Source organism: Esox lucius, chromosome 8, assembly GCF_011004845.1.
Source record: "Esox lucius isolate fEsoLuc1 chromosome 8, fEsoLuc1.pri, whole genome shotgun sequence".
Classification (NCBI taxonomy): domain Eukaryota; kingdom Metazoa; phylum Chordata; class Actinopteri; order Esociformes; family Esocidae; genus Esox; species Esox lucius.
In genome coordinates this window covers 154,277-168,969 of record NC_047576.1, presented here as the reverse complement: position 1 = coordinate 168,969, position 14,693 = coordinate 154,277, and the positions used below count along the sequence as shown (strand labels likewise).

General features: G+C 40.4%; 1 protein-coding gene across 4 annotated transcripts in view; it reads right to left on the bottom strand.

The window, feature by feature from the left end:
* Positions 1-5,037: 5,037 nt before the first annotated feature.
* reps2 (RALBP1 associated Eps domain containing 2) overlaps positions 5,038-14,693 on the bottom strand; it is a 62,729-nt gene continuing 53,073 nt past the window's right edge. For all 4 annotated transcript variants that reach the window (XM_034293689.1, XM_034293690.1, XM_010868203.4 and 1 more), the window contains 4 exons: positions 11,318-11,407; positions 11,157-11,236; positions 10,056-10,161; positions 5,038-5,620 (listed from right to left, as the gene is read on the bottom strand). In XM_034293689.1, coding sequence (XP_034149580.1) covers positions 5,552-5,620; positions 10,056-10,161; positions 11,157-11,236; positions 11,318-11,407 — 345 coding nt within the window. In that variant the 3' untranslated portion in view covers positions 5,038-5,551. The remainder of the gene's footprint in view (positions 5,621-10,055; positions 10,162-11,156; positions 11,237-11,317; positions 11,408-14,693) is intronic.

Here is a 14,693-nt window from a genome sequence, read left to right as displayed (position 1 = left end):
CCTAGCCTCTATTTTGGTCATCCTCCCCTGGAAAAAGTCTTCTTCCTTGTCGTATTCAGAGTCATATGTATTTTACTTTGTCTCTCAAGCAAATAAACTTTGACTGACCTTTGGTGAATATCAACAACGAAATAGGTAACTTGCTTTCTAGCTAGCGAATACTAACTTGGGTTTACTGTGACGTATACACCTCCTCTTCTTGAAATAATGCATGGATTGATGCAGTTGTGAACAAAACGGACCAGATAAGGTAGGAAGAACCCATTTATTTGAAATGACAATTACCCTAATTGACCTTATTCACCGCGCCTCCATCTTGAAATCCAAAACGAGGCTAGGGGGTACACTCTAAACCGGAAGTTCATTGACAGAGCGCAGCAGCGGGCGTCTGTCATCATGGCGATACCTGTGTGAACATCAAATCTTTCATGTCTTCCCGAAATAACAGTGGACTATGTTGAAAAATGGGCCAATAAGGACTGCATGATTCCCCGGGCTGTTTTGCTGAAAGGATACAGCAACTGGATCAAGGGATATGTGCACGACGTGGAAGGTAATGCACAGACGATCACAGCTTTTTTTCTGAAATCAGTATTAGTTAACGTTACTGTTGAAGTTAGCTTGTTAGCTAGATAAAACAACAGGACGTGACAACATTACAAGCTGATGCTAAGCATTGTTAAGATATATTAACCACACCAGACTGACTGTTATTTTGAGTGTTAACAATAAATTATTTTACCGACAGTCAAGAGGAGCGAGACAGTCAGTGTGAGAGCTAAGTCTTTTCGCTCAATGCGAAAAAACGAGGCACCTTACAACATTCAGGTATCATGACTGTGGATAAACTGCTCAGTTTGAGGAGTGGTGCCACTGCTAGAACAAATACGCTTGCTAAACGTTCAAATGTTCATCTTGATCGTTCATATCAACAGTTCATCTTTCCCTGCTAGACTAAAAATAACATGTTATGTGCAGTTGATGTGATCTTTAGCTAAAAGTGTATTGGAACAATCAGTCAAAATAGCTTGTTTCCAAAGTGTCACTACAAAGCAAGGCAGGGTGCTACTGTTGGTTATTAAAATTAATAAATATTAAGTATAAGTTAATTTGTTTACAGGCATGGGTTACTCAGTTCACATGTTACGTAGGGTTGGAGAAGGTACTATTCAAGTCTCACAGGTAACACAGATGCTAAAAATGAATCAGTAATGTTGTCTACTGGGATGCACAAACCCAGTAAAATGGATGTTACTGTTTATACGTAGTTGTGTGCTTAACATGGTCTAGATTAGCAATGGTTATTATCATAAACAGGCACAGATCACGTCTTGTTTATATTTTGCTGTAAGAAACGACGGCAGGACGTTAGCTGACCAGGTTAGTAAAAAGCAACAACTTGCTTAACGTTACCCCCGAATAAGCCCTTCGCTTGTTAGGACGGATGCGTGGCTAATCAAGTAATGTCTATTTAGCCGGAAGGTTTAGCTAGCTATCTCCATGACAGTTAACGTAAATATGGCTAACGTTAGCATTGTAAACTATTGTTAATATCTTACCTTGAAATGGTGACCGTGATCTCTTCTTAATTTATGAATCCATTCACGGCAAAGTACAGGATCTTTTGGGAAACGATGGAAGGTTTGACTTATATATGTATAGGATAGGATTTCTTTCTCTTTGAAGAAGTACATTTGGGAACACAACAATGCGGCGGCATTTTAGGTAATGTTATGACAGAAGTCTACAGATGGGCGGGCCAACGTTAATTCCGTACCCCACAGCCTCGTTTTGGTTTAAAGGAAGTGCCGTAGGTGAATAAGGCGATTTACCCTAATCAGGAGTGAATATGCAGTAGGGTTACTTAAGTTATTGTTCAAATTCCCAACATACATTTTCAGAACAATGAAAAGTAGAAAAGATACGGATAAGATAGCAAAATAGTCTTCAGAATGTTTTATGATTATATACTGTATTAGGGGACCCCCCCAAGAGTCATAGGTCATTTCGAACCCTGAGAAGGACTATGCCACATATTTCCAGTCTGAAGTCATTCATTTAGCCAATTAGTCTCCAACTGGTAACCCACTCTGCCCTGAGTTCAACAGTTTGGCCAAGACATGACATTTTACTGGATCAGTAATCATTATGTTAGATTAGATTCAAATTTAGTCATTGAACAGTACAACAACAGTACAATAAAATGCAGTTAGCATTACCAGAAGTGCAAATAGAAGAAGAACATTTACAAGTATTTACAAGTTATATGCATTTGTATATTACAAATGGCAATACTAAATGTGCAATTAAGGTGATGGGTCTTAGAGTTCAGCAGGGTTACAGTAGATGGAAAGAAACTGTTCCTGAGGCTGCTGGTGCGGGAATGAAGAGAACTGTTTATAATTCCTTCCACCCTGACCAAGGCCCCGGTTCCAGCTGAAGAAAAACAGCCCCAAAGCATGATGCTGCCACCACCATGCTTCTCTGTGGATATGGTGTTCTTTGGGTGATGTGCAGTGTTGTTTATGTGCAGAAAACATACCTTTTGGAATTATGGCCAAAAAGTTCAACCTTGGTTTCATCAGACCATAACACATTTTCCCACATGCTTTTGGGGGACTTGATGTTTTTTTCGCAAACTTCAGCTGGGCTTGGATGTTTTTCTTTGTAAGAAAAGGCTTTCGTCTTACCACCCTACCCCATAGCCCATTCATATGAAGAATACGGGAGATTGTTGTCACATGTAGCACACAGCCAATAGTTGGCCAAAATGTTGCTGTAGGCCTATTGGAAACCTCCCTGACCAGTTTTCTTCTTGTCTTTTCTTAATTTTGGAGGGACGTCCAGTTCTTGTAATGTCTCTGTTGTGCCATATTTTCTCCACTTGGAGATGACTGTCTTCACTGTGTTCCATGGTATATCTAATGCCTTGGAAATTATTTTGTACCCTTCTCCTGACTGATATCTTTCAACAATAAGATCCCTCTGATACTTTGGAAGCTCTCTGCCGACCATGGCTTTTGTTCTGAGATACAACTCAGAAAATGTCAGGAAAATCCTACTAGAACAGCTGAACTTTATTTGTGATTAATCAGAGTCACTTTAAATGATGGCAGGTGTGTAATGACTTTAAATTTACATGAGTTTGAATGTGATTGGTTAATTCTGAACACAGCCACATCGCCAGTTATAAGAGGGTGTGCACACTTATGCAACCAGGTTATTTGCAAAGAAATTCTGACATGATTTATCTTTTTTCTCATTCTTCTACATCACAAAAACCTGGCATTTTAACAGGGCTGTGTAGACTTTTTATATCCACTGAACGTAAATCACTTTTATTACCCAAACATCCAGGGTCAACATCATAAAAACCACCCCTGCCTAAAATACACTCATGAAGTCCGGAAATTACCCCTTTTAAACTTTTGACATAAACGATAAATTATTAATCTCATTATTACCTTTAACTTCCGGTCACACCACTCAAAGGTCACAGGTCAATCCCTAAAGCCATAAATCAGACATTGAACACACAAAAGTGTAATAAAGTGTTTACTATCCCTCTCTGATATATGTTAGACATTTTTTTACTTCTACCACTCAGTACAATAAGACACACTCATAACAGTCACCGGTCTTCATTTTCACTACATTGAATTACAGGTCACACTTTGTTAGCTAGCGGTTAGCTGATGTTTGCTAGCTAGCTACAGTATCATCAACCAGTGTTTGCAGCTGTTTGAATTTGAGTCAATGAGAAGCTTGCAATCCAATGTATGCAGTGTTCCTTAGTTGGCAAGGTGACTGTGTTTGTGTTTACCGTCTGAATGTGCACGTAACTAACGTGGGGTTAAATCCAGTCAGTTTGTTTTATGTTGGGAGGGTTCACACACACAATAGCTGAATTTGCAGAGCTACAGTAGCGAGCAAACCGATAAAGCCAACTAAAACCATATCACAGCACTACCTTTGGTGTCCTCCTCAGGAATTGCTCTTGAGAAAATGTAATGTAATGTCCCTTCCAAAGTTTTTGCCCCTGCCTCAGACCCTTCCTGTTGGTAATATACTGTATCACAGCCCCTTCCTGTTGGTCATATAGTGTATCACAGACCCTTCCTGTTGGTCATATATTGTATCACAGACCCTTCCTGTTGGTCATATAGTGTATCACAGACCCTTCCTGTTGGTCATATAGTGTACCACAGACCCTTCCTGTTGGTCATATAGTGTATCACAGACCCTTCCTGTTGGTCATATAGTGTATCACAGACCCTTCCTGTTGGTCATATAGTGTATCACAGACCCTTCCTGTTGGTCATATAGTGTACCACAGACCCTTCCTGTTGGTCATATAGTGTACCACAGACCCTTCCTGTTGGTCATATAGTGTATCACAGACCCTTCCTGTTGGTCATATAGTGTATCACAGATCCTTCCTGTTGGTCATATAGTGTATCACAGACCCTTCCTGTTGGTCATATAGTGTATCACAGACCCTTCCTGTTGGTCATATAGTGTACCACAGACCCTTCCTGTTGGTCATATAGTGTACCACAGACCCTTCCTGTTGGTCATATAGTGTATCTCAGACCCTTCCTGTTGGTCATATAGTGTATCACAGACCCTTCCTGTTTGACATACTCTGTAACACCGCCCATTCCTGTTGGTCATATACTGTCTCACAGACCATTCCTGTTGGTCATATACTGTCTCACAGACCAGTTTTATATCTGTGGATGATCTATCGTCATACAAATCAAAGATATACTCAGGTTAGTGTTAGGGTTAGGGTCAGGTGTTCATCAAGGTTATGCTTTGAGATCCCTTTATTTTCACTGTATACTTCATATTTTTTGTTGCTTGCTTGCGCTTTGGGGTTTTATAAACATAAAACAGTTACAGCAATAAGATACAAATAGACAGGATTTATTGATAAATGTATTCTTTAGTTGTTTTAGATAATCTATGCTTAGTTGTTTTAGATAATCAGTGGAGCGTTTATCCATGAAAAATATTTCATGTACTGGCCAGCTGTTAATTAACATTCAGGTGATTTATTTTAGCATTCACATCACATGATGAAACTTTCCATATCTTTTTGTTAAGCTTCAACAGGAAACACTTATTCTGCTGTTCCCAGATACAACATACAACTATGTATCAAAAATAGAAGCATGACCTTAGCTGGCACCACAATAATCCAGACGAATCAGTCATTACTATGGTGGTGATGGTTTAAGACAATATGATAACAATATGGGATAGTACTAATAATATGATATAACACATTCAAGTTCTAAGTCTCTGGTCTGATTGCCGCTCAGTTTTGTGTGTATGTTACTTATGTTAAATATGAACAAACTAAAGGAAAATCTTAATTTGTTCAGTCCTATTCACCCAGCTAAACATGATGATGAGGCAGTGCATCTCTAAGTGATAGTACATTCATCATTACTGACTCGGGACTGAGTTCACTGGTCCTGCTGGGGCAAAGGGGGTGGAGTCACGCTGAGGCAAGCAGGCAGGTCACTCACAGGAAAGGGAGAAGTCAGACCGGAGCAAGTGGGCGGAGCATCTCCAGCTGAGACTCCAAGGTGATTCTTTCACGATGAACCTCCTGAGGAAAGAAAACAGAGAAGAGGAAGGGAGAGGAGGGGAGGAGAGGCAAGGAGAAAAGAGGAGCGTGGAGGATATTTACTTCCTGTTTATTGTAATTTTTTATTGTATATTTTATTTTCCAATTTTTCTTTCTTAAAATCACTTATACAATAGTTATATTATTCAACCGTTTACAGTGTTTGAGGAGCCGTGACACAAGCTTTTCACTTAGAATAGCATCTCCTATCATCTGAATGTGACTAATGAACCCATGCTCAACTGGTCCATGTTCTATGTTAAAAATGCCAGTTGTGTATTTTGGTGCTGGTTAGACATATGTTGTATTCTTCACATGATTTACCTGATATATTCAAAACAATATGACAAATAATTACATATTCTAGACTAAAACAGGTGTATGTGTTCTGACATATGACCCATACAATGTTGGCATCACATTAATGGGGGTTTTGGGCATTATATACCTGCTGTGCTGTGAGTTGTAATCTGTTGTAATCTATATGTATTATATAACTTGTTTTTGCAGTCAATACAAAAGATTCTACAAAGTGGTAGAAAATGTGGTTCTTCCCAAAATAACGTTACTATGTTTTTGGCTGCTGTAAGGCCTTTGAGTAGGGCTTGGCACTCTATCGTAAATATTACATTTTAACTCAACACATTTGTCTGTTTTATAGTAACTATTTTTCCCCACCAGATCACTGAAAATGGGAATGGATGGTATGTTGCATGTGTTCCTAATGGGAATGGATGGTATGTTGCATGTGTTCCTAATGGGAATGGAAGGGGAAGCAGACTGCACTGCACTGCATGAAGATGGGTTTGCATATTCTAGTCTCGTTATCCCTCAGCACTGGAGGGCCAGATGGATGCACATACACCCCCCCCCCCAACACACACACACACACACACCAAAGGCTTTATCTCCAACAACACATCTGTCAAACTCATGTAAGTAGATGACAGTGGTCTGGTTGGCCTCATCAATCCAGGTACTGTGGAAAACTGGCCTATGAGCTAGTGTAGTAAAAATAAAACTAGTACTTACACAGTAAAAGTTTCAGGAAACACTCCCCAATTCTCCCACTTGAGACTGAGGGTTGCAATGGCCTCCTACACTAAAGGACACAGCAGCAGGGATAAGAAATGGGTCTGATACTACAGGATAAGAAATGGGTCTGATACTACAGGATAAGAAATGGGTCTGATACTACAGGATAAGACATTGACCTGGTGGTGGACCCTGACCCAAAAGAATGGGATAGACATACTAAGGCTGCTTCGGAAGTAGGCCCAAGGCCACAAATACATTATGGTCAACATGGATTATTCTAATCTGGGTCATGGATGATACATTCTAATCTGGGCCATGGATGATACATTCTGGTTTGGGTCATGGATGATAAATAACTGTGTGTTTGGCTTTATTAAATGTTTTTGTAAAGAGTTTAGCAAGGGCATAGGTCAACATGTCTTAAGATGTTGAAGAGGAACTGGAACTGGCAGAGGCTACACAGCTGTATGGAAAGCTTTGGGTTGAAGAAACAAGTGAGGGCCCGGATGAACATGAGAGGGAATCAATCTTCGAGCCATTCTAGTTTGTATTTCACAACACTGAAGACCTGGAAGTTTTTTGTGAGGAAATTACAAATTATAAATCTATAGCGCATGTCAATAAGTTACTGTTAGGCTATTAGCATAATTACTGAATCGATTAACAGTATTTTGCTACACTGGCATAAAGACCCACAGTGGAGCCTGCAACCGGAAGAGACTCACAGTGGAGCCTTCAACCAGAAGAGACTCACAGTGGAGCCTTCAACCGGAAGAGACCCACAGTGGAGCCTTCAACCGGAAGAGACCCACAGTGGAGCCTGCAACCGGAAGAGACCCACAGTGGAGCCTGCAACCGGAAGAAGACCCACAGTGGAGCTTGCAACCGGAAGAGACCCACAGTGGAGCCTGCAACCGGAAGAGACCCACAGTGGAGCCTGCAACCGGAAGAGACCCACAGTGGATCCTGCAGGCAGATTCTCTTGGAATCTTTTTCCTCATGGTCTCAGAGTCCTTCAGCAGCATGTCAAATGTTATCTGTTCCCATCCTTTCCTCCACTTGTCAGGGTCTTTGACACTCCACTCCCTGTCACGCAAACCCTTCTAACTTACTGCATCCTGCACATACAACCCATGTGGAATCCCTGGTTTCTGGCATCCTCTGGAATTGCCAATCTGCTGTCAATGAAGCAGACTTCATCTCAGCCTATGCTGCCTTTCAGTCACTTGACTTTTTGGAACCAAGACTTGGATCACCCCAGAAAATACTGCTGCCCCTGCCACCCTTTCTTCCCCCAACTATGTGTTCTCTCGAACCCCGAGAACATCCGGTCGATGGAGCAGTGGCACAGGTATTCTTATCTCTCCAAAGTGGAGATTTTCTCTCTTTCCACCTCCCCCCCACACACTTTCCATATCCTCATTTTAATTCCATACTGTCACAATCACTAACCCACTAGGGTTTGAAATTCTTGTCATCTATCGTCCACCAAAGGACTTTGATACAGTTCAAAACCTTCAGGCAAAATTGAGGCATTTCATTGCAGTGCAAGTGGTGGAAAGAAAACGCTGGCTCCTCTTGTATAAAACAACTGTCCACAGATTACATTTACAAGAAAAGGACAACCATGGCAGTTATGAGAGTAACAATGAAAGATACATAGATTCTTGGAGTATTGAATGCCTTGAGTGTGAAAGATAGCGAAAAGACGTGTTGTAAACCAGGTCAACAGACTAAACGAAAACAACAAAGGACTTTGTATGTAATCAGAGGATATTTAATTGTTTCAGTCTGCAGCAAAACATTCCTACATGTATACGGGTAAGTGTAACATTTGCTAACTAGTTACATATAATTCCTTTTCAAAAGTTGTCAAAGTCCTTTGTATTGGTAGTTATCTAGCTATAGCTACTGATGTTACTGTTAACGTTAGCTAGCTAGGTAACATCATTAACTTACCAGCTAGCTAACATTTCCTGGTTTCTAGCTTGTGTGTGATGATGCTTAGCTATTTTGTTTCCATTGTCTTCACAAAACTGAGCAAGTCACTTAGTTTGATAGTAAGCTACAGTGGGGAGAACAAGTATTTGATACACTGACAATTTTGCAGGTTTTCCCACTTACAAAGCATGTAGAAGTCTGTCATTTTTATCATAGGTACTCTTCAACTGTGTCACGTCCTACCTCCCTTGAGGTGCCGCGTTTTGGTTTCTCTAGGTTGTCGGGGCAACGCATTAGGGGGCGTGGCGTCACTCCTTGGAGTAGAGCCGGTGCCAGCTGTTCCCTATTACCTATCACACACCTGTTCCCGCTTGGCTTATCACCGGCTGTATATCTGAGGAGCCCTGACGACCCGTCCCTGCCGGATCATTGATCCACATTCGTATGTGTTACGGCTCATAACGAAATCCTGAAATACGCCTTGTTATTTGATCTAAACTATCTTGTCTCCCAGTGACTATAGGAATCTTCCTGACGACCATCATCAGCTCGTGTACCAACCTCCTGCCCGTCCACTACTACTCTGCCTACTCCACACCTGTACCTCTACCGCCAGTCCATGTACCAACCTCCTGGCCCTGGCTGTGTGTTTCGGGTCGTTGTCATGCTGGAAGACCCAGCCACGACCCATCTTTAATGTTCTTACAGAGGGAAGGAGGTTGTTGGCTAAGATCCCTCGATACATGGCCCCATCCATCCTCCCCTCAATACAGTGCAGTCGTCCTGTCCCCTTTGCAGAAAAGAATCCCCAAAGAATGATGTTTCCACCTCCATGCTTCACGGTTGGGATGGTGTTCTTGGGGTTGTACTCATCCTTCTTCTTCCTCCAAACACAGCGAGTGGAGTTTAGACCAAAAATCGTTCAATGTATTATTCTTTTTGTTGTTTTTTTCATATAAGACCTTCAATACAAACACATTCTTGAACTTTTTCAAATTCATTAACCATTTAATACAGATTCTGTAATTCATTATTTCTAAGACTAAGACCCAGTAGATGAACTGATGCTCTGGCTGGATGGTGATGCTGTGGAGGAGAATGTCCATGCTAATAGGGACAATTCATATGCTAATGACGCCAAACGGTGTTCAGCTCTGGAAGATACTGGGGTCTGAAAGGCCTGGCGGTTCTAGTGTTAATGTATGTGGGGCCGGTGCAACTACATTACAACTGAAATGTTGTAATCTTTATGCAATGTTCTCCGTCTTTATATGCAATGTTCTCCATCTTTATGCAACTACGCTACTGAATTGAAATTGAGAGAAAGTGGGGAGAGAGAAAGAGTGGTGAGAAGCGTGTGAAAAAGACACAAAAAAGATAAAGGTGTGAGTGAGGTGTGTGAGGCAGTGAGAAACAAAGATGAAGGAGGAAGACTGACCTTCAGCTGTTGTTGTAGCTCACTGTTGAGACGCGTCAACACTGCATTGGCCACCTGGTTTTCACGGATGACTGATTGAATTTTTCTCTTCTGCCTTGTGGTCACACTGGAAAGGAGAGAATAGGACATGAGGACAGAGAAAGTGGGGAGAGGAGAAATGGAGCAAAGAATAAGGAAGCAAAGAAGTGGAAAGAGAGGAGAGTACTGACAGGAAAGAAGCTAAGAGATGTTTAAACAGTAACTACAGTGTAAATCATTTTTCCATTAGGATCTGGGTTGGATAGACACCCATAGATTCTTCTAGTTACCCAGATGTTGTGAACTAGGAAACTTTGGGGCTTATTTACATGATGATTATATTACATTTTTCGAGATGTACCGAAAAAGACTTGAGACACTAGATTATTCTGTTGAGTAAACTTGCAGACATTGATATCACTATCACTTGGTTTTCCCACAGTCCTGGATGGTACTTCTCAAATATTAAATGCTATGGAAATGATTATTCAAAATAAGAGAGGTCTATTTAGTCTTTTATTCTCCCTCTTGTAATGTCAATAAGCCCTTAGTGACCTCTAACGACAGCAGCCATTTGTTGGTTCCACATGATGGGTGATATCAGATATTCACCTGGCAAACATTGTAACACTCTGACTTTTCTATTGTAAACTTGCTATCTTACTATCTTCAGTGACCTGCAAGACCATTTAGTATCAGGTCCAGGACATACCTGACCCCCACAGGATTAATCCAGGCTAGTACATCTGTTAAAGTCATCATCTGTTCATGTTAACGCACGGCAGTCAACACCTCAGATTGGGTTTAAAAGGTTAATTATCTGCCAAGATAAGTCAGTTATTAGCGTCAATGCTACCCAAGATACTTAAAACCAAATTCTCTTAATTACATCAAATCAGGAAGGAAACTAATTTGCAGTAAAATAATCTGCCAATTAAATGTATTTGGAAAAACTATGGATTAATACATTATCAAATGTAAGAAATATTCTCTGTTCCATTACTGACTTTAGTGTAGGCTTGGTGATGCAGGGGGGGGGGACCCATAGTGGGGGTGTCAAGGTTTTGTCTGGTTGGACGATACCTTCTACAAACCAGATTCTGAGGTTCCAAATTCTGGACCAGCTTCTGTGGCACCAGGTTTGGGGAGATGACTGTCAGCTCCTGGAGACACACAGAAATACTTTTATAGATAGGTGCCTATCTTCTCATACTTCAATATGTCTATCTGTCTGTCTGCCTGACCTGTTTGTGTAACAAGAGGTCATCAATACTGGAGCCAGGTGTTAGGAAATTCAGGCTTGTCTCTTCACACTTCACAGCAGCACTCTCCACCTGCAACACAGAACCAGAAATAGACATAAATAATATTTGCATTCAGTACTTTCCAAAAGTATTATTAGCCCTGACCACTTCTATCGTTTTACTAAATTACAAATGGATCAATAAAATGTCTTTGTGTGGTATTGTTCTATGTTCAGTTTGTTCTGGATTTGCTGTGCGCAATTGTTATGCGCTTGTGCGCTATTTGAGTACTACCTCCTTTTTTGAAAGAGGAACGCAATACATATACTTTGACTGCCTCCCTGCATTCGACTCCTTTTTTACACACACACACCACGAAGACAAACTGTGACACATATACAGTATTTTATTTTAAAACATTGTCACTGAAAATCTATTATTGTAAATCAAATAGGTTTTATGTTAGAAAATATTTGCAAGAAAATAAATTGAAATATGTTGCTAGCATATATCTGATATGTTCAAATTTTCCTTGCAATATTTGATAGAGCCACCTTTTGCTGCATAACAGCTTGAAGATTTTGGCTTATTCGTTTTAGCAGATTACATTTCAGTCCTTTAGCAGACACACTTATCCAGAGAGAATACTCCAGGTTGTTCAGATTGGTTGGATGACACCTTTGGACCTTCATCTCCAAATAGTGCCACACACTCTTAAAAACACCAGATCAGAGCCTCTGGGACATTGACCTTTGTGTTCTCGAGCCACTCCAGTGGCGTTGTGGATGGGATCAATGCCCTGCTGAAAAGTGGATTTCCAGCCAAGCTTAATTACGCTGTTACTTTCAAACAATTGCTTTAAATGTCAATTTTTTTAAATCTGATTAACATTCAAATTAGCTGTGACACCCGGTAAAGCCCACAGGCCATCTGCAGAATTTTGATTAGGGTTAGGGACATTCAACACATTCTCAACATGGGGACGGGCCAAGGATCCGGGGTATCACAGTGAATATTCCATCTGCCATTTATTCTAACGGTCCATGAGTCTCTTACACTAAATGGGATGAATTTCTGCCCACTCTTTCCAAGTCCCAACACAGCATTTCTAAAGGATTGGGATCTGGGCTTTGCCATTCCATATCCCTCCTTATCTGATTTCTGAACCATTCTGTTAGCTTTGCTTATATGTTTTGGATCATTGTCCTATTGTATGATCCATGTTCATTCATTCATCTGCCCAGATCACATTATAGATCCCTTGATGGTAACCAGGGTTTCTTACAGACTTCTATGAGCATCTTTTGGTCAGCTCTTGAACCCCTCGCTGCCTCATGGGTGTGAATAATCGTTCTTTGGTGAGGCTTGGATAGGTCTTTTGATCTTGGCATCACGTTCAAACCAGACCAAGTTTATAATTTTGATGGAAGGCTGGACACTCTGAATTTACTCTTAGGATTTTCTAATAATTAAATTTTTTGGTGCACCTGATTGCAATTTAAGACATTTTAGTTGATCATAATCGTAGTAACTCAGTGAATTCTATTTGTTTATTCATTAATAATTATTATATTTTAATTGCATTAATGGTACAGTGGGGCAAAATAGTATTTAGTCTGCCACCAATTGTGCAAGTTCTCCCACTGAAAAAGACAAGAGAGGCCTGTAATTTTCATCATAGGTACACTTCAACTATGAGAGACAAAATGAGAAAAAAAATCCTGAAAATCACATTGTAGAATTTTTAATGATTTTATTGGTAAATTCCTCGGTAAAATAAGTATTTGGTCACCTACAAACAAGCAAGATCCAAATGCTCTCTAGCAAACCTCAGACGGGCCTGGACATGTACTGGCTTAAGCAGGGGGACACGTCTGGCACTGCAGGATTTGAGTCCATGGTGGAGTAGTGTGTTAATGATGGTTGCCTTTGTTACTTTGGTCCCAGCTCTCTGCAGGTCATTCACTAGGTCCCCCTGTGTGGTTCTGGGATTTTTGCTCACCATTCTTGTGATCATTTTGACCCCACAGGGTGAGATCTTGCGTGGAGCCCCGGCTCTAGGAAGATTATCAGTGGTCTTGTATGTCTTCCATTTTCTTATAATTGCTCCCACATGTGATTTCTTCACACCAAGCTGCTTACCTATTGCAGATTCAGTCTTCCCAGTCTGGTGCAGGTCTACAATTTTGTTTCTGGTGTCCTTTGACAGCTCTTTGGTCTTGGCCATAGTGGAGTTTGGAGTGTGACTGTTTGAGGTTGTGGACAGGTGTCTTTTATACTTATAACAAGTACAGGTCTGTGAGAGCCAGAAATCTTGCTTATTTTGTCTCTCATAGTTGAAGTGTACCTATGATGAAAATTGCATGCCTCTCATCTTTTTGAGTGGGAGAACTTGCAAAACTGGTGGCTGACTAAATACTTTTTTGCCCCACGGTATATTTTGTGTGTTATTTGTTAAATTGGGTTATCTGGAATTGTATGGAAATATCAAACCTAATCAAACAGTAGCCTGTTTATTACCATGTGTAGCTAAATATTTTAACTAGGATGTATGCAATGCAGCAAACATTTGATTATTTTGTTAACTCGAGCAAGGAAATTGCAATCCAACTGTATTTAATTTCAGTCAAATCAAACTATATTTAATTTTAGTTTATAACTTTATAGGTACATTAAAAGATAATGTCAGACTTTTTGCCATGTTTTCAAAATGGATCTAAAAAAAACTGTATGAGGAAATACCTGCACCAGAGTCCCCAGAAGTATTAAATGCAATCCACAGCCTTGTCCACATATAGTTTACCGGTTGAAGAAACAGCTATTTCATTGTGTAATTTATTTGAATTATTCGATTTAATATAAATTATATTGCAATGTTTAACACTCCAGCCTCCCTATAAGCATTTCCAGTTAACGGTAAGAAGTTTAGTAAGAAGTCAGACACTGTAAAGGTTAGATTGATTTTCTCAAAACTCTTGTTAAGGTTTTGTCTTTTATATACACATACAATCTATTCTGTAACTGACTGGAAGCCAGTACAAAGATTTAAGAACCGGAGTGATGTGCTCTGTTCTTTTGGTCCTGGTTAACATTCTAGCAGCAGAATTCTGAATGAGCTTCAGCTGTTTTACAATCTTTTTGGGAGTCCAATTAAGAGGCCATTACAGTAATCAACCCTACTAGAGATAAAAGCATGGATGAGATTCTCTTGGTCTTTGTGGGACACTAAGCCCTTGATTCTGGGTATATTTGTAAGAAGATAGAAAGAATCACACTGCCTATGCCAGCTAGCCTTCTTCCCATAGTGCTTCCTGGTGCCATGTGTTCTCCAGGTTAGCAGCACACACACTCAGCCATCCACGTGATGCAAAAGGTG